General features: G+C 38.9%; 1 protein-coding gene across 2 annotated transcripts in view; it reads right to left on the bottom strand.

Annotated features, from left to right (window-relative positions):
• The window catches only part of Atg9 (autophagy-related protein 9), a 702,067-nt gene that overhangs the window by 402,574 nt on the left and 279,387 nt on the right, over nt 1–20,106 (bottom strand). For both annotated transcript variants that reach the window (XM_067149655.2, XM_067149654.2), the window contains exons 6-7: nt 7,668–7,795; nt 7,414–7,595 (exon numbers count right to left, since the gene is read on the bottom strand). In XM_067149655.2, coding sequence (XP_067005756.1) covers nt 7,414–7,595; nt 7,668–7,795 — 310 coding nt within the window. The remainder of the gene's footprint in view (nt 1–7,413; nt 7,596–7,667; nt 7,796–20,106) is intronic.

Raw genomic sequence — 20,106 nt, 5'->3', positions numbered from 1 at the left:
CTGCTCAACGGTTTGATAAAAGAAAATGAATAATGGAAGTTAACTTTAACAGGGGTAACAGGCCTTAGTTAAAAGAGAAACCCTCGCACTCCTCTGAAATACCTGGTGGCCCTAACAAAGGTGACTAGGTACCCACTCTTTATTCCCTAAGTTAAACCAGATGTAGAATTTTCATGGCCAGATTACATTAAAAAAGAATTCACTTTGACTTAACTTTCTGTCTGCCATTACCCTGAGCAGGTGGAACTTCCTCTACTAACACACACTACTGCTGGACTGGAGCGATCGAAAGGTCCCAGCTCTTATAGCGGAGAGGAAGATTCCACACTTCTCTGGGCCGAAGCCCTGACACACCCCAATTTCCATTGGACAATGAAATAAATATCAAGAACCCTGATTGGTTACTTAAATAAATGTACGAAATTTTCTATTGGCTACAATATTAAGCTGGCAGGAAGAGATAGAAGTGCTGATAACATTAGAACACCAAAAACAATCTAGAAACAACACAGTTTAGGAAACCAATGTTTACAAAAATTTTCTTGAAAATTAAGTGTCCCTCCTCTCAGCAGAGGGCACACATAAGTTGATAGAAGAGACATCTGTTGATGAATGATCAAACTTCTTCCGAAATGAGCTTCATTGTTCCAGTTATAGATGGCGTTCTAAATGCGCTTAATTTAAATGCATGGAGCGGGTATACCTCCAGGACAATTTTTAGCCCATGTTGCTATTTTATTCATTTCCATGTTTGTATAGCATGCAGTTTCTTTAACAGTTTCCTCTTTGATGGCTAATATTAAATCATCTACAAATGCTACTGCTAATGTACTTTTTGTAAATTCAAGCTTAAGCAATGAGTCGTACTGTATATTCCAAAATCCTGGTCCACAGCTTGATCCTTGTGGGCAGCCCTTAGTTATATTTGTCTCGAAGACTTCACCATTAACGGTCGTAAATCCTTGTCAGATTGTAAAATTTTCTTGGACATCATATGTCTCTTAAAGCTTTTAGAATATTCAGCCACCAAGCCAACATCAAGGCTAACAAGCACCACTATCTGACCTGCTTTTAAAACTTCTTCAATAAATTCCTTAGCCAACATCACAACATCAATATTGGTTGCAATTCATAAGATTGTTAGTATAGAAATGATGCATTATTCTTTTAATGATAATTTTCTCAAGTACCTTTCCTCCTATATTTATTAAACTTAATTTAGATACTTCTTTGCTACTTTCTTTACCTGGTTTTATTACACTATAGGTATTATTTCCTCCTCTGCGAACCATGTGACCTTGCCGCGGTGGGGAGGCTTGCGTGTCCCAATGATGCAGATAGCCGAGCCGAGGTGCAACCATATCGGATGGGTATCTGTTGAGAGACCTGACTAACGAATGGTTCATCGAAAGGGGGGTAGCAGCCTTTCGGTAGTTGCAAGGGCGGCAGTCTAGATGATTGACTGATACGGCCTTGTAATAATACTCAACATGGCTTAGCTGTGTTGATACTGCTGCATGGCTGAAAGCAACGGGAAACTACAGCCGTAACCACCTCCCGAGGACATGCAGCTCTCTTTGTATGAATGATGTACTGATGATGGCTTCCTCCCGGGTAAAATATTCCGGAGGTAAACTAGCCCCCCATTCGGATCTCCGGGTGGGGACTACACGAGAGGGGGCGATCATCAGGAAGATGGATACTGACATTCTGCGAGTTGGAGCGTGGAATGTTAGAAGTTTGAATCATTGTGGTAGGTTAGAGAATCTGAAAAGGGAGATGGATAGGCTAAAGTTAGATGTAGTTTTGTAACTGAAGTACGATGGCAGGAAGAACAAGATTTTTGGTCTGCTGACTACCGAATTATCAACACAAAATCAAACAGGGGAAATGCAGGAAATGGTTTAATAATGAATAAGAAAATAGGGCAGCGGGTAAGCTACTATGACCAGCATAGTGAAAGAATTATTGTCGTCAAGATAGGCACCAAACTAATGCCCACCACAATAGTGCAGGTCTATATGCCTACTAGTTCAGCGGATGATGAAGAAATAGAAAGAATATATGAGGAGATAGAAGATTTAATACAATATGTAAAAGGTGACGAGAATCTAATTGTGATGGGAGACTGGAATGCAGTAGTAGGCCAAGGAAGAGAAGGTAGTACAGTAGGAGAATTTGGATTGGGACAAAGGAACGAAAGAGGAAGTCGGCTGGTTGAATTCTGCACTGATCATAATTTAGTCCTTGCCAATACTTGGTTCAAACACCACAAACGACGGCTGTATACGTGGACGAGACCTGGAGACACTGGAAGGTATCAAATAGACTTCATTATGATTAGGCAGAGATTCAGAAACCAGGTGTTTGATTGCAAAACTTTCCCAGGAGCAGACGTGGACTCTGACCACAACTTGTTGGTCATGAAATGCCATCTGAAGCTGAAGAATTTGAAGAAAGGAAAGAATGCAAAAAGATGGGATCTAGACAAGTTGAAAGAAAAGAGTGTGAGGGATTGCTTCAAGGAACATGTTGCACAAGGACTAAATGAAAAGGCTGAAGGAAACATTATAGAAGAAGAGTGGAGAGTCATGAAAAAAAAGTCAGTAGGGCTGCTGAAGAAATGTTAGGAAGGAAGGAAGAAAAGATCAACTAAGAATCAGTGGATAACTCAGGAAATACTAGACCTGATTGATGAACGAAGAAAATACAAGAATGATAGAAATGAAGAGGGCAGAAAAGAATACAGGCGATTAAAGAATCAAGTGGGTAAAAAGTGCAAGGTAGCTAAGGAAGAATGGCTGAAGGAGAAGTGGAAGGATGTCGAAGACTGTATGGTCCTGGGAAAGGTAGATGCTGCATACAGGAAAATCAAGGAAACCTTTGGAGAAAAGAAATCTAGGTGTATGAATATTAAGAGCTCAGATGGAAAGCCACTTCTAGGGAAAGAAGACAAAGCAGAAAGATGGCAGGAACATATCCAACAGTTGTATGAAGGTAAAGATGTAGATAATTTGGTTCTGGAACATGAAGAGGCTGTTAATGCTGATGAAATGGCAGACCCAATTTTGAGGTCAGAGTTTGACAGAGCTGTGAATGAAATAAATAGGAACAAGGCATCGGGAATTGATGACATTCCCTCTGAATTACTGACTGCCCTAGGAGAAACCAGCATGGCAAGGTTATTTCATTTAGTGTGCAAGATGTATGAGTCAGGTTTAGTATCTCATGCCTGCCAAATTTTAACACCTATTATTTACAGAAGAATGGAAAAACAAGTTGAAGCTGAGTTGGGAGAAGATCAGTTTGGCTTCACAAGAAATGTAGGAACACGTGAAGCAATCCTGACTTTACGCCTGATCTTAGAGGATCGAATCAAGAAGGACAAGCCCACGTACATGGCATTCGTAGATCTAGAAAAGGCATTCGATAATGTTGATTGGACCAAGCTATTTATGATTCTAAAGATGATAGGGACCAGATACCGAGAACGAAGAATTATCCACAATCTGTATAAAAATCAGTCTGCAGTGATAAGAATCGAGGGCTTTGAAAAACAAGCAGCAATCCAGAAAGGAGTGAGGCAAGGCAGCAGTTTGTCCCCTCTCCTTTTCAATGTTTACATAGAACAGGCAGTAAAGGAAATCGAAGAGAAATTTGGAAAGGGAATCACAATCCAAGGAGAGGAAATCAAAACCTTGAGATTTGCCGATGATATTGTTATTTTATCTGTTAAGGCAGTATGCAGACATTGCTAGATCCTCTTCTGCTTTGGGAAGTGCACAGGCTGGATTCTTCATTCATTATATGAAGCTGTTTCCTCATCAGATATTGACTCTTGAGTTTGTTAGTCTGCCAGGCTGTCAACAGTCCTTTTGAAGTATGATAAATTCCTTATCTAGCTGTTGAGTAATACATACTAACTATGTAGAACCTTACTTTCTCATAAGCTATTTCTACAAAAACATTGTCCTCATCTGATAAGTGTCTAATAAGTAGAGCATCTAATGTATTATTTATGACTGAGCTAATGCGCAACCATCGTCACCACCGCGTAAGAACGTCGATTGCTCAAGGCTTGAAACGCGTAGGTGGGAGGTTCACTGCATTTCTACCGATGAAGCTCACACCATACCCATCAACAGAAAGAAGGAATGGTCTTAGATACCACCATTCGCTTTGAAAGAGACCTTAATCAGACTCCGGATGTGGACCTGGAAAAGCAAGCTATTTATGTTCCATGCTTGCCTTACCTGTCATCTAAGTATAAAATACCTCTCTATTGGTGGATTGTCAGAGGCCTGCTATTTAGACATCGACCTACCTACAAAATTTGAAAGTTCCATTCTGCTAGTTGTAATACAGATACTGAGGGACTCTCTGAGAACGTGACAAACCTGGAGAAAAGAAGATAACAGCATTATTGATTAAATTTTCAATTTTTGGAATTTTTAAACTCCATTGAAATTGTAACTGTATTCCGGATCCGAATGGTCACCATCATTGGAGAACGGATTCTCTCTCTCATTACATAGGGTTCTTGAATGATCAGACCCGTAGTCGCCACCCGCGAGTGCACTTGATTGACCAAAGTGATTCTCTGTTTTTAACATGTATTCTTTTGCCTCTCACTATAATCGGTTTGACATTCCATTTAATAATCAGTGTTATGAATGTATTTTTCTAAAACTGCATGCTGACTTGGACAGTTCTTGTCAAGTGACGAATGACTTTCAGACATACGTAATACAATTTATGCATTTATATACAGTCAGATGCAGTGCACTCCCGTAGCATATGATTACCAGCACACACGGGGCAAGTTTCCTTTCCTCTGCCATTCTTATACCTGTGATTGTACCTGCAACATTTAAAACATGTGCTAGCGACTATGTAATCTTCTACACTACATATCAACCAGCCTATACTCAATTTGGTCTTCAACAAAACTTTCCTACTTTCAGATCCTACTTCAACCACTATTTGTCTTGAAAATAAACACTGAGCTCTGGATTTTGAGCTAATATTGTAGCTTCAGCTTTTTCAGTGGTTATGTCATGTACAGTAAATTGTATACATTAACTTTTAATTGCTCCCCCATGTTGTGGTTAATAATTATAATTCATTTTGCTTCACGTCTCCTGCTTCTTTACTTTCTGTAGAATTTACTTCTGAATTTAATAGTTGTTTGACCAAGTCGACTTACTGGTTTCCTTTAGGCTTAACTGTGAACTTGTAGCACTTTTCAGTTTTGCCAATCACTACTTCCGAAAAAAGTATACACTGGTTGTTTTCAGATGGCACTGCCATGTTGGGCTTGTATGTTCAATAGGCACTTCAGTCGCTACTCCTTGACTTACAGCATTCTTAATCAGGTTAGCATGATGATCAATTTTCATTAACCTCACTCAGCAGTTCAATCTTTGGCTTCATTTTTTCATGGGAGTCTTTCTTCACTAATAAGTACTTACCTGGGGTTGTGACCTCAACATCCTCGGGCGATACTCGAGTAGACCATCCCCTCAACGGCAGATCAAGGAATTGTATTATCTTCAGTTGTGAAATGAAATAGTCTGAATACTAGACAAATTTAGTGACGTGTTGTATTTTTTTGGAATATAATTTCATTTTTACAAGATGTGTTTCTGCATTCCAAAATTGTTTAAGAAATGTCTTAGACTCCAAACAAGTGTTAAAGCTGAATTTGAAGGCAGATTACCAAGTCAGTCAGTTTCTGAGAATGAGCACCTTCAAGATAGTTACTTGAGTTTAAGTGTTTCAACATTGCATGATTACAGTATTAATCTCAGCTCAACCGTAACACTAGTTGACGTTCTAAGTTATTGTTTGTCTCAGCAAACTTACTTTCAATTCCTGTGTCAATTTAAGTGAAGGACTCCGTAAGCCTCCTTTCCATTTGAGCATTTGCCTTGGCGAATTTATTTTTGAAGGTGGCATTCACCTCACCAACACTACCTTCTACTAAGGGTCATATTCAAGAACATGAATTTGAGTGGATAATTTACAGAGTCTAACTTTAAGACATATAGATTTCATTGTGAATGGTCTGTATTGAACTGTGATTACAATTAAAATTAAAAGTACAATAGTTCCACCTTTTCAATACAAATTCAAGTAAAGTAGGTTACTTTACAGAAGAAACATTAGGTACTAGTTTTGACCCATTATCAGGGTCATCATCAGCCAAAAGCGCGAGTTGCACAATGTATCAAATAGTCCATAGAAATTTTAAAAAAGTCACAAAAACATAGTGGATTTGACACTTTATAGTGTCGAATAAGTCTTAGAACTTTAGCAGTAAGTCAACTAACAATTTTTTGGAATAAAGTATACAAATAACATCTTTGAATTACAGATTAAGAAATTTAAATATAATGTGTTTTCTTTTTAAGATGTAAATAGGGATTTAAGGAAAGGAGAAGTTTTCAAGAACGGAGCAGAGAGTGATTCAAATTTTAGTATATAATAAATAATATGTCATATCTGATGAAGAAAGGGCAGCCAGGTCAGCAAGAATGAAGAAGTTTTGGGAAAGGAAGAAGATGATGCAAGCTAAATCTTCAGTTAATTCTTTGTTAACGTAAATGTATTTGGGTTTGATTTAAGTGCTCCAATGTGGGCGTAAACTATGTAAATAAATAAATAACTTAAGAGGTTTTATTCATTTTGTGATTTGAAATTGATTAAAGTTTTTACTAAAGGACATAGTAACGATAAGTGAAAATTTTAGACATAAAAGGGATGTTTTAACGATGCATGTGAAGTCTAACAGCCAGGAGGGACTTGTTCGCCATGTAGTTCTTGTACCTAAAACAAAACACAGTAATTCTCTTGTCAGGAGGGACTTGTAGTTTAAAAACTGATATTTTTGGAAGGATTCTTATAGCTAGTGTTCTCCCATTGAACCTTCAACACAGCAAGGTTTTAAACATGCAGGTTAACATACTGTATTGTGCAAATGTGTCAAGTCCAAGGATTTTTGTTTGATGTTTTGCTCTCGAAACATGTAAGGGAGATAATATAATAAAATGTGAAGTACTGACAAGGCAGAGAAGTGTTTTCATATATTGAATGCAAGTCAATACGGACAAAATTGAACTATCATGGTTAAAATAATCAATTGTATAACTCAATGAAGAATATGTGGCACTTAGATAATCTCCTGGACATATTCAAAATCTTCTACAAACTGGATTATGTTTAGAACGTGCGCCATTGTATTATCCTCTGCAGTCAACTTTGTGAGGTCAAAGTACGGGTCATTGGTGACTTTGAAGTAAAGTCTACTTACTGCAAAGTCTCGAGTATGGTGACTTAGGTGGCTACAAAGTAGACTTTGTTCTTGAATACAACCTTAAAGGACTTCAGACAACTTAAGACAACTGAACTCACCTCAGCATAATTGAAGAAGGAGTACAAAATCTGCCAGAGAAGGATGACAGGACACAACACGAAGTTTGCTATCCCAACCCATAAGATACGCTTGGACAAGTACTGGGCTAACTCCTGGCGTTTCGAAACCTTCTTGTAGTCTTCTTTAAGTCGCCAGTTCTCGAAGGGTGCCCACGGTCCCCCTGAGGAAACACCACATGTACTTCATGGACCAACAACGACAGGTACGTGTAATCAGTGCCTTATATACTTACAAAAAAGAAGTAATTCTATGTTGTACTTGAGTCCTCTTGTCAGAAATACCACCTCACCCAGCAACGGCATGCGAAGTCTAACAGGCAGGAGGGACTTGTTCACCATGGCTACCATGTAGTTCTTGTACCTAAAACAAAAATATTACTGCTTCACCTTCAACATAGATTAGCATCTGACGTCCTCTTAAAGAGCTACTTACGTCATTTTCAGATTTTACGAAAAGCAATGCCTGAGAGGACTTAATTCAGAGACATTATTATGAAGAAGTTTCGATCTAGGAAAAATGTAAAATTTTATTTCAACTTATGTTTGTTTGATACTGAACAAACTGTATTTTGTAATAAGGTGAAACCGTGTGCAGAACCTAACTTTTGTGACAGGGTGTGTGGACACGTGGCATTTCTAGGAGCATTTTTCTTGTCGTTTCCTGTCCTTTGCTGGCTCATCAGAAAGATGTTGCTCAAACAGCCTTCTGATAGGTCAGAATAACAACCTCGCCTATTGGTGAAATTTATGTCTGAATTGTAGTGAGCTTCCCTGATTGGCTTTTTGCGCGTTTCTCAATTTCCGGCCATTGGCTCCTTGGTGGGAGCAGGGCTCTTGTCCACATCTTTGGTTTTTGAACGGCCTAGCAGCTGGACGCACTTCGGATCTCGTCCTGGCAGCGGGCTCCAGCCACCTCAGGGTAAGCATGTTTCCTCCTCTCGAACTTTAAATTCAAATGTAGATTTCTTTTGGACATGGAGTTTACCTTAGACCTTGGCATTCGCCACCTTTCTTTGTAATGCATTAGCTTTACAGCTAGGCACATCCTTTTGATTTTGGAGGCAATTCCCTTTTCTTTTAATTAACATATTTGGTTGTTTACATGTAAAACTAATTTTCCTCCGGGATTGCCTCCCGTAAATCTGTTCTGATTTAATGCACACGAGTTGGTGCTATGAGTCTTTCGCAGAAGCGTTTTAGGAAAGGCAGCCATTCCAAAGGTCTTTGCATTAAGTTTTAAATTCTTGTTTCCTTCATTTTCCCTGTAAATCAAATTGTAAAGTTGATTTCGTTTTCTTCAGCGTAACCTTAAAAGATTACCGTCTGTAATTAGGGTGCCGCTGGTCACTTGTGTGAAGAGTTTTGTGTTTTCAGGTTAAATACGCCTTTAAAGAAAAGTAAGGTAGTAACTGACGTGCAGCAGCTCCGATTCGTGTAATGTTAAATTTGTGTTTTCTGAAAGTCATGGATACGAACCTCGTGGTTCATTTACATTATTCTTTGTTAAACCTTTATTGCCAATGTTATCTTTGTTTTAATTCGCTATTGTTCTGTTCTCATGTTAAGCTTTCTTTTAATTTGTCAGTAAATGTGGACTGAAGGGTAACTGCATTAACGTTTCTTTCCCTACAAAGGAAAGTAATACTCCATTCTCTTACGCATCCCAGCCCGTTTTCCTACATCTTTCACTAGTTGTCATGTTGGTTATCCTGTTTGTTTTTTGTATCTAGCAACGTGTGTTTCCGAAACTTGCTATGGTAATACCTGTTGTCTTGTCATTTGGTATATTTCCCTTTATCCTTATTATTATTATTATTATTATGATTATTATTATGATTATTATTGATTTAAATGTGTTCTTTTAATTAATGTTGCCTGTTTTGGGGTGACAGAACCCATCATCGTCCTCACTTTGCAACTGTCTGGCATCCAAAGAAAAGGCTTTGTGACACAAATTCACCAGAAAGGTGGTGAAAAGTTTAGATGGCGGAAGAGGACCCCAGTCCCAATGTCTGAGAAGCAGCCTAAAGTTACACCTGGGAGCAGAAGGGTGTACCCTGCTGCAAGCGATGCGCTCTTCCTTGGGTGCTAGGGGAACTCTTGCCAAGGTCCCTGGCAGGAAAAAGTGCTGGATTTTATGGGGAAAGGGGAAGGGAAAAAAGAGAATGAGGAAAGGAAGTGGTGGGCGAGAGGTGAAAAGTGGAGCGGGCCGGCAGGAGTTATGTGGATATATCAGCAACAGGATAGTGAAGCAGTGAAAGAAAAGAAGAAAGCATGGCAAGAATGTAATAGAAATTTAAAAAAAGAAGAAAGCAAAATGAAGTACCTTGATAATATAGGAAATGTAAGGAATTGGTAAGAGAAGAAAAGTTGGAAGAATTTACACTAAGGATGGACTTAGATGCAGCTGACACTAAAAGAATCCTGTCCCCTTTCTCTAGGGTTGGGCATACATGAAGTATTAGGAAAGAAAATAGTTTATACAAAGGTAATGACACAGAAACACATAAATTTTTTTTTTTGCTAGTTGCTTTACGTCGCACAGACACAGATAGGTCTTATGGTGACGATGGAACAGGAAAGGCCTAGGAATGGGAAGGAAGCGGCCGTGGCCTTAATTAAGGTACAGCCCCAGCATTTAACTGGCGTGAAAACGGGAAACCACGGAAAACCATCTTCAGTGGAGTTTGAATCCACTATCTCCTGGATGCGAGTTCACAGCTGCACGCTCCTAACCACACGGCCAACTCGCCCGGTGGGGGAACACATAAAGAGAAGATCGAAAGAGTATTTTGATAAACTGCTGAATGTGAGAAATTGTGCCGAGGAGATGGTAGAAATACGGTGCGATGACTCAATGGTAGAAAATGATATAACACTGTCGGAGGAGGAATCAGTGGTCTGTAAAATGAAAATGGGGAAAACACCAGGGATGGATGAAATTAGTGTGGATATGATGGACTACAATCTGTGTACAGATTGCTAAAATGCATATGGAAACAGAAACATGTGTCAGAAGACTTGGAAAACCAGTCTTTAACCCTTCACGAACAGCGATGTTTTACGGTTGTGGGAGAAGGGTAATTTGATGTAAATACTGCCAAAAAGTATTCATGTACAAGAAGAACATATACTCAATAAGCCACATTGATCATATACTATTTTAAACCCACAGAGACGAAACATTACTACAATATACCCCATTAGACATCCGAATCATCTAACATATGTCTAATGGCTACAATATTGTAATATACCAGCTGATGATTGCCGAAACTGGTAGTGGCGAAAATCTGCTTATAATAAATAATAAAGTATTGATAGGTGGAACACATTTGTCTGTATAGTGCATCCAATCAATACGGAAAATGAAACTTATAAATAATAATATATTTCAGGTTTCGCTGAATTTCTGCACTGATGGGCTCCAGGAACGTTTTATTATTTTGTGAGAATTTGTTACTGCAAAAAAAGCACAAGTGTCACTGAATAAATTTACCAGTATAATAGAATTTGTAAAATTGTCATTGTAATTTTATCACTGACAAAATACAGCAACAAAAATAAGAAGTGGAAATAATCTATGCATAATTCTGAATTTCGTTACCATCAATATAATTTTTTCACTGAATAAATACCACATGAAATAATTAGCTGCAACCCATCAAGACATGACGGTCAATTAAATGAATAAACTTCACTGTTTGTCCGTACTGAACCAAGATTACAACATTTATTATAATTTGGGTAATTACAACATATATTTCAATCAGAACTAGTTTCGATGCCCCACTGCGTCTTCATCAGCTGATATAAGTTTGTGGAAAAATCAACGATCATATAAGTTTATCTACTTCAAATTGATCACAATTTAAAACCATATTAACAACTTGAAACTGTGTTAAAATTTTACTATATTTTCTACAAGTCCAAGACTTGTGAGTCTTAAGCCATAAACTGATAAAAACATATGCAAACCGGTTTCCTCGCTTATGAAATAACATGGATTTAAAAGAACAAAAACATAAAAATAAAATAGTCTTGAAGTAACTTTGTGCTTAATTTATTGCGCTTCTTAAAATTTGACGTAGAATCATAGTAGAAATGATTCACTAAAAACTACAGTGTCCCTTTAATGGAGCAATCCTAGTGAGGTGGAAACGAGTCATAAGCCCTTTGAGATGTTATTAAGGACAACGTTCCCAGTTCAATGTGGACCTGTAATAATAGAATGTAATAAACTATCACTTCACTGAAGAGGCAAGATATAAAATTACGTCTTATAACGTAATGCCTTTTACGTGACTCACCTCAAAAGATTGCCGGCCATGCAAAGTGCAATGAAGCACAGCAAGCAGTGTTGTGCTCAAGGTTGGACGGAACTGAAGAGGAGAAGTGGGAGGAGCAACTGAGGAATGGCAATTTGTTGGAGCTCTGGAGGGCGTGGTCGTAAGAAGCAACTAGCAAAGCTCTTACGCATAATATGAAACACCAAACTATTTGCCGGGATATGTACGTTTTTTAAAAACGTAATAAGGAAATCAAATAGAATATTTCGGAAATCTCATTTAAATTAAGGTTTGGATTAAAATACGGTTCCAGGTTCATATGGCAACACTCCGTAACATCCAGCAAACTTCCTTTTCCTAAGTTCTCAAAGACCTCAATGTCCTGTTCGTATAAGTATTTGAACTGAGAGAGCTGATACACAGGTTCCGGCCAGCGATATTAAGACAGGTAGCAAAAAGAAGAAGGAAAGAACAATGCACAAAGAAGTGGTTGATTCAACGTACCCCAAAGAGGGTGAAACGAAAGAAGAAAATAAGCTGCATTTTTGACTTTGCATTCCAGCTCCTCGCAAATATACTTAAGAAATTTCATCGCAAAACAGCATTTAAAACTAGAAATAAAATATCAGAACATAATTATATATAATGCACATATCATTAATAAAAAAGACATATATACAAATTTGGGAGTATATAGGTTCACTTGTGAGGACTGTAAAATGTTTTATATAGGAAGAAATGGATGAACCTTAAATCAAAGATACACTTTAAAAAATGGAAATTGCAACACCATGAAGGCATTGGTCGTTTGTGTTGATTTTAAAGATATGGAACGATGACATGTAGGTATGTGAACGATCAAAGTTTCAGACCCATTGGATTGTTGCTACAGGTCTCCCCACGTGATTGGTCGCGGAGGAATCAACTCCAGTATACGGACTCTGGTGTAGCGTAGTTGACTTGCGGTCTGTGCAGTGAAGTATCCCCGTCAAACATGCCTCGACGACAGAGAAGACCACGCTATCAACAACTGTCGCCGTTTGAGAGGGCTCGGATAACTGGGCTGTGCAAGGCTGGATTATCGCTAAGGACTGTCGCTGCACGTATTGGCCGACAGGCATCTACGGTACAACGTGTATGGCAGCAGTGGTCAAATGAAGGTACTCACACTCGCAGACCTGGCACAGGCCCAGTGCGACAGACAACTGTGAGAGAGGATTGCCGCATCATTCGCATAGCCCGGATGGAACCCCATGCAACAGCAGCGCAAATTCGAGCAGCTGTGGCACCCCATGTTACACAACAAACAGTTGGTAATCACCTGCGTGTAGCTGACTTACGAGCCCGTGTCCCTGCAGAAGGTGTTCCATTGACCCCACAACAGCGACGTGTAAGGCTGGCCTGCTGTCGAGAAAGATCGACGTGGGTCGACGAACAGCATAGGGTTGTCTTTAGTGATGAATCGCACTTCTGTCTTGCCCGCAGTGATTGCCGGAATCGTGTGCGCCGATGTACCGGGGAGAGGGGCCGCCCAGATCTTATTGTCGAGAGGCACACAGAGCCAACATACAAGCATTATGGTCTGGGGAGCTATTGGTTTTAATGTGAAATCACAATTAGTGCTTGTTGAGGGCACTATGACTGCTCGACCGTACGTTGATAGGGTACTCAATCCAGTGGTTGTCCCTATGATGGCAAACATTGCTAATGGGAAGTTTCAGCAGAACAGTGCCCGGGTTCACGCTGCATGCATCTCCAGAGAAGCTCTCCACGACATCACAACCTTAGCATGCCCGCCAGATCCCCAGACCTCAGTCCTATTGAGCATGTTGTAACAGTACGTATGTACAATCCCCGAATTTTTAGGTTAGGAAATTTTCGTATATAGTTTGTAATGTTAAAATCATGTAATTTTGTTTATTGAGAATGTAAAAACGTAATATTATAAGAAGAATGTGTAGTTAGGGAATATTGCATATGTGCATCATTATATCTGTATAAATTTCCGTTTGGGTAAGAGTCTGTAAATATGGCCTAGCCGTAAGGATTGCGCAACCGGGAAAACTGCGACTATATCGGGAAGGACGGTTGAAGTCTGTTGAATGTGTTGCAGCAAAGTGGCTTGGAAACACGCGGTACGGCAGGTGGTATAGGCTGAAGATTGGAGTGAATCAATATGTTGCAACAAAGTGGCTTGGAAACACGGGGTACGGCAGGTAGTATAGGCTGAAGATTGGAGTGGATCAATGTGTTGCAACAAAGTGGCTTGGAAACACGGCAGGTAGTATAGGCTGAAGATTGGAGTGGATCAATGTGTTGCAACAAAGTGGCTTGGAAACACGCGGTATGGCAGGTAGTATAGGCTGAAGATTGGAGTGGATCAATGTGTTGCAACAAAGTGGCTTGGAAACACGCGGTACGGCAGGTTGTATAGGCTGAATGTGTTGCAACAAAGTGGCTTGGAAACACGCGGTACGGCAGGTAGTATAGGCTGAAGATTGGAGTGGATCAATGTGGATGTACGTGAGTGGACGTTCGATGTCACATCAGACGCACGATGGCCAATACGAGGGCTTTGTTTTAAGAGAGGTTGGGTTGACTGAGTGAAGCGTCAAGAAGTGCCTGTGAGAGCGTTGCTATCTATAAACTTTCCAGGACGCTATAACCACGTGTAGCAAGCCTATATAAGCAGGTACGCGTGTGAGGCAATTCATTCTAATGCTGTTTCTGACTCTGATACTGATTGTGTTTCTGTGTCTGATTCTGTGTGTTTCTCACTCGGACCGGTGCGCAGGAGCTACTTTGCGCATAGTCCTAGGCAATGTTGTATTGTTCTTGAGTATCGTTTTCGGAGTGAGCAGGCTATATGCGCTGATGCTAATGAGTTTCTGGTGGCTGTTAGGTCAAAGACGCTACTTTAGTGTTTATTTGTAACTCCAACTCTGTATAATAGTTGGACTACAATTCTTCTACGAGATTATGTACAGTGGATGTGGTGATGCGTACAGAATCGAGATTCGGTAGTGGATGTGTGGTTGTGCACAGAGCTGATTCTTGGTCGAAGAAATCGTCGGCCGAGTATCTAATTTCAGTTGCAGAAACCTGAGGCGTTACACCAACCTGTGCGGCAGTCAGGAAGGATTACAAGTAACAACTCTCATTATTGTTCCGTATTGAAGATGACGTTAGGCATAGATATCAAGGATAATTAAATAAAAAACCACCTATTCAATACTTTCCACGTTTAATGTGGTTATTATCTACATGATTTTATGTAGACTCATTTGGTCAGGTACATGTTTCACCCATTATTTTGGGCATCTTCAGCCTGTAAACAACCTTTAGGTCAAGGTTTGGGACCTTTTTAACTAATATAAACATACTCTTGTCAATTCCTTGACGTTACATGAGACCCAAAGTCAAGACGCTAACAGTTTCATTCACAACGTTTTTGACCAGTCTACCTACAACAATCGGCTTTTGAATCTCCACTTGCACACGACAACACATTTAAATATTAGTTACGTCAAGAACATGAAAATGAAAATCGTGGGTCAAACAAGCTCCAGTTTTAATATCACCCCTTCACAAGAAGAAAAAAGAAGATCCGTTTCATTTTATTTTTAGTTTTGAACATTTTAAGTTAACCAGAACTGCCAAGTTAAAACACATTCAATTTAAATTTATATTTTCAATCTTGACCAACCTACAATCAGTTCAAATCTCCTCTTATTGTTGACGACACATCCTGTCACCAGACACGATACGTCAAGTACTTAATATGATATAGGGGTCACATAAACCCCGATTTGCAATCCTCTTCACCGAAAAGAAGATCCATTTTAGTTTTGGACATTTTCCATATTAAATAGATTAGGACCAAAAAACTTTACTGTATTGACTTATGTTTGTATATATTGTATATAATGTATATGTTGTATATAGTGTATATATTAGTATGTTTATATTAGTTAAAAAGGTCCCAAACCTTGACCTAAAGGTTGTTTACAGGCTGAAGATGCCCAAAATAATGGGTGAAACATGTACCTGACCAAATGAGTCTACATAAAATCATGTAGATAATAACCACATTAAACGTGGAAAGTATTGAATAGGTGGTTTTTTATTTAATTATCCTTGATATCTATGCCTAAAGTCAGGAAGGACTCAAGACGTCGATGAAGTGTGTAAATAAGGTTAGGGATGCTCTTCGCAAAGAAGGTTGCATCCGTACGTAGAGAAAGTAGTCGTACTTTTCTTTACCAGAATACGATTTTGATCTGCAACAGTAGAGTGTAGTGCGACTCTTACCTGAAGGTACGATAAATGTAAAAAGTGAAAATAATTTTATGGTCGTTTGAAGACGTTTGTAATTTGCCTTTATAAGCGGCAAACACGAGTTCGTCTCGTTAAGTGATTTTTTTAAATGGGTGTTTTTTAGTGGTTTGTAATTTGCCTTGTAAACGGCAAACACGAGTTGGTCTCGTAAAGTGATGTTTCTTTCTTCATGTTGGTGGTTTATAGATGTTTGTAATTAGACCTTGTAAGCGGCAAACACGAGTTGGTCTCGTCAAATTATTTATATTTGTATGTGGTTTTTAGTGGTCTGTAAAGTTGCCGTTTGTTAACGGCAAACAGGTGTTGGTCTCATCAAGTGATGCTTATTGAGGTAATTTATTTATTTTTATTTATTTTGGGAGTAAAGTCATGGAAGAAAAGTTGCAGACAATCTTTTATCAGTAGAGTATGGATGAACCTGGCTTGCTACCCAAATCTAATTTCAGGGGTAAACAGGTAAGGTAAGTCTGGAGCTTCGTCAGCCTGATGACCATCGCCTTGGGAGAGGGAGTTACTCATTGCTCTACATAGATACATATTCCTGTAATTGTTTTACAGGTGGCGCCCATTGTCTTGGTATTTATACTTAATTCACTCACCGTTAATTCATTTCATATTTTCTATAGATTGCAAATGGTTGCAATTAAAAATACCTCCCCTTGATTTGTGAAGATTATATACAATACATCTGAGCAAATCACAATCTTTTCAGTACAGCAGTCTACACAGCCTGTCAAAGTCACTCAAGATTTAAAGAAAATTCACACATTCTTCTTACCATACACAGAACACCCGAACTTACAATACTTCACCATACATACCTCTTAAGATTGTGAATATTGTGTGTACCAATCATGTCACCTTTGTTATTCAACAGGTGATAAGCACACTTGCCAACTTTCTTACCTACTGTGTAAGGTCCCTGATACAATTTAAAAAACTTATGAATTTCTTTGTTGTCTGCAGATGAAATGTGTGGAACCTTTAGTAACACCTCCTCCCCTACTTCAAAACTATCTCCATGATGCCTCCCCTGCTGCATCATCCTCCTATCAGCTTCCTTAAATACTGCCTTGCTAATTCAATCCCCTTTGAAGATACCACTTCTGCTGAGGGTAGATCTACCCTGGTTGCCAATCTCACACAAAAACTCTCTTCCCATTCTTTCACACACAACTTACACAGACTTTCATTCGGAACACATATACATTTCACAATCAAAACATCCCTCCTGTTCTGAAAACACACCACAATCGCACCTCTTTCATCAATACTCTTCCACACTTCAATGAAATCATTCGTACGATCTTCAGCATCAGATATTTCACTCAACATACGTTTGAATCGACCTCCTGTTCTCTCATACACATCATCACTCTCACTTTCTTTGAACTTTCTCCAAATACCCAAAAGCTTTCCAACACAATTACTCCTCATAAAATCTTCAAACCCTGAATCCCCATAATATTCACAACCACTCTTATGATTCTCATTATGCACAAAATGTGACCTAACCTCCACTTCACAAAGACTTTCACCCACAGCATCGACAGTTTTCCTCCACTCATCCTTATCGGACATACCAGCTTCAATCACCTCAATCCCATTCACACAACCCTTCTCACACTTTCCTTCACTCACACTCTCTCTCTTCCTGAAATCACTACTATCACTGAACTCGAGATCCCGACCATTACTACTAAATTCTCCCACTTCCATATCTTTCATCGCTGTTCCCACTCGCACATCATTCATGCTATCAACACTGTTGCTCTTGACCCTCTTAACGGAAGTTTCATTAATCTCAAAATCATCACTACTCTGACACATTATCGACGTAACATTAATCTCCTCAATTACACCATCCTCTACAACATGATATGTCTTCCTCAAAGACTCCTCCTCCACAAAATAATCTTCATCACCTTTACAACTAACTTCCTTTTCAATTTCTGCAACTTACCAAAGAGTATCAATTACCACCGTGTTATCACCATCAATTTTAGCACATAGTAGGTCCTCCGACAAATCCTCCTCCTTTTCTTCACACCCCTTACCCCCAAAATCTCTCAAATCATCACCTTCCCTCCCTACATTATCAATTCCTTTCTCCACACTACTACCCCAATAATTAGCTGCCGTGCAATGCTTATCAATTAAATTACTTACCTCCTCCCCTACATTACTAATTTTATCACTTAATTCCTTCCCTGATTACTAATTTGACTACTTAAATTATTCCCTTGATCAATCAATTTGGACAACTGCTCCAATACTAACTTCATAAACTCATTATTACCCCCCATGTTACTTTGATTTTGCTCACTACCTTCCCCTGCACCCCCCATTACAATTCCATACACTTTTTCCATAGACATATTATCACTCTGAAAACTACTTTCATCAAACTTTGTGTGCTTGCGTCAAAGCTGCTCTCCTCATCATTAACTGACATACTTCCTTTATGCACTTTTCTCCTTCTCAAATTCATTACACTACTATTACTCTTACTATTATTCATATTCCACTGATAAAACACAGAACTCAAAACATGACAACACCGATACACAACTCCTAACACAAGCTCACTAAAACACTGGACCAAATGTGCCTATCGAGGTCATATAGCAAGTCTGGATATCATTCGGGCCCCACGTTGGGCACCAATTGCAACCATTTGCAATCTATAGAAAATATGAAATGAATTAACGGTGAGTGAAATAAGTATAAATACCAAGACAATGGGCGCCAGCTGTAAAACATTTACAGGAATATATAACTTTGTAGAGCAATGAGTAACTCCCTCTCCCAAGGCGATGGTCATCAGGCTGACGAAGCTCCAGACTTACCTTACCTGTTTACCCCTGAAATTAGATTTGGGTAGCAAGCCAGGTTCATCCATACTCTACTGATAAAAGATTGTCTGCAACTTTTCTTCCATGACTTTACTCCCAAAATAAATAAAAATAAATAAATTACCTCAATAATCATCACTTGATGAGACCAACACCTGTTTGCCGTTAACAAACGGCAACTTTACAGACCACTAAAAACCACATACAAATATAAATAATTTGACGAGACCAACTCGTGTTTGCCGCTTACAAGGTCTAATTACAAACATCTATAAACCACCAACATGAAGAAAGAAACATCACTTTACGAGACCAACTCGTGTTTGCCGTTTACAAGGCAAATTACAAACCACTAAAAAACACCAATTAAAAAAAAAAACTTAACGAGACCAACTCATATTTGCCGCTTATGAAGGCTAATTACAAACGTCTACAAACCACCAACATGAAGAAAAAACATCACTTTATGAGACCAACTCGTGTTTGCCGTTAACAAAGGGCAACTTTACAGACCACTAAAAAAACACCAATTTAAAAAAAATCACTTAACGAGACGAACTCGTGTTTGCCGCTTATAAAGGCAAATTACAAACGTCTGCAAACCACCAACATGAAGAAAGAAACATCACTTTACGAGACCAACTCGTGTTTGCCGTTTACAAGGCAAATTACAAACCACTAAAAAAACACCAATTTAAAAAATCACTTAACGAGACGAACTCGTGTTTGCCGCTTATAAAGGCAAATTACAAATGTCTACAAACCACCAACATGAAGAAAGAAACATCACTTAACGAGACCAACTCGTGTTTGCCGCTTATGAAGGCAAATTACAAACGTCTACAAACCACCAACATGAAGATAGAAACATCACTTTACGAGACCAACTCGTGTTTGCCGTTTACAAGGCAAATTACAAACCACTAAAAAAAAAAAACCATTTAAAAAAATCACTTAACGAGACGAACTTGTGTTTGCCGTTTACAAGGCAAATTACAAACGTCTACAAACCACCAACATGAAGAAAGAAACATCACTTTACGAGACCAACTTGTGTTTGCCGCTTATGATGGCAAATTACAAACGTCTACAAACCACCCACATGAAGAAAGAAACATCACTTTACGAGACCAACTCGTGTTTGCCGTTTACAAGGCAAATTACAAACATCTACAAACCACCAACATGAA

Source organism: Anabrus simplex, chromosome 6 (genome assembly GCF_040414725.1).
Source record: "Anabrus simplex isolate iqAnaSimp1 chromosome 6, ASM4041472v1, whole genome shotgun sequence".
Classification (NCBI taxonomy): Eukaryota; Metazoa; Arthropoda; class Insecta; order Orthoptera; family Tettigoniidae; genus Anabrus; species Anabrus simplex.
This window is presented reverse-complemented; position numbering and strand designations above follow the sequence as displayed.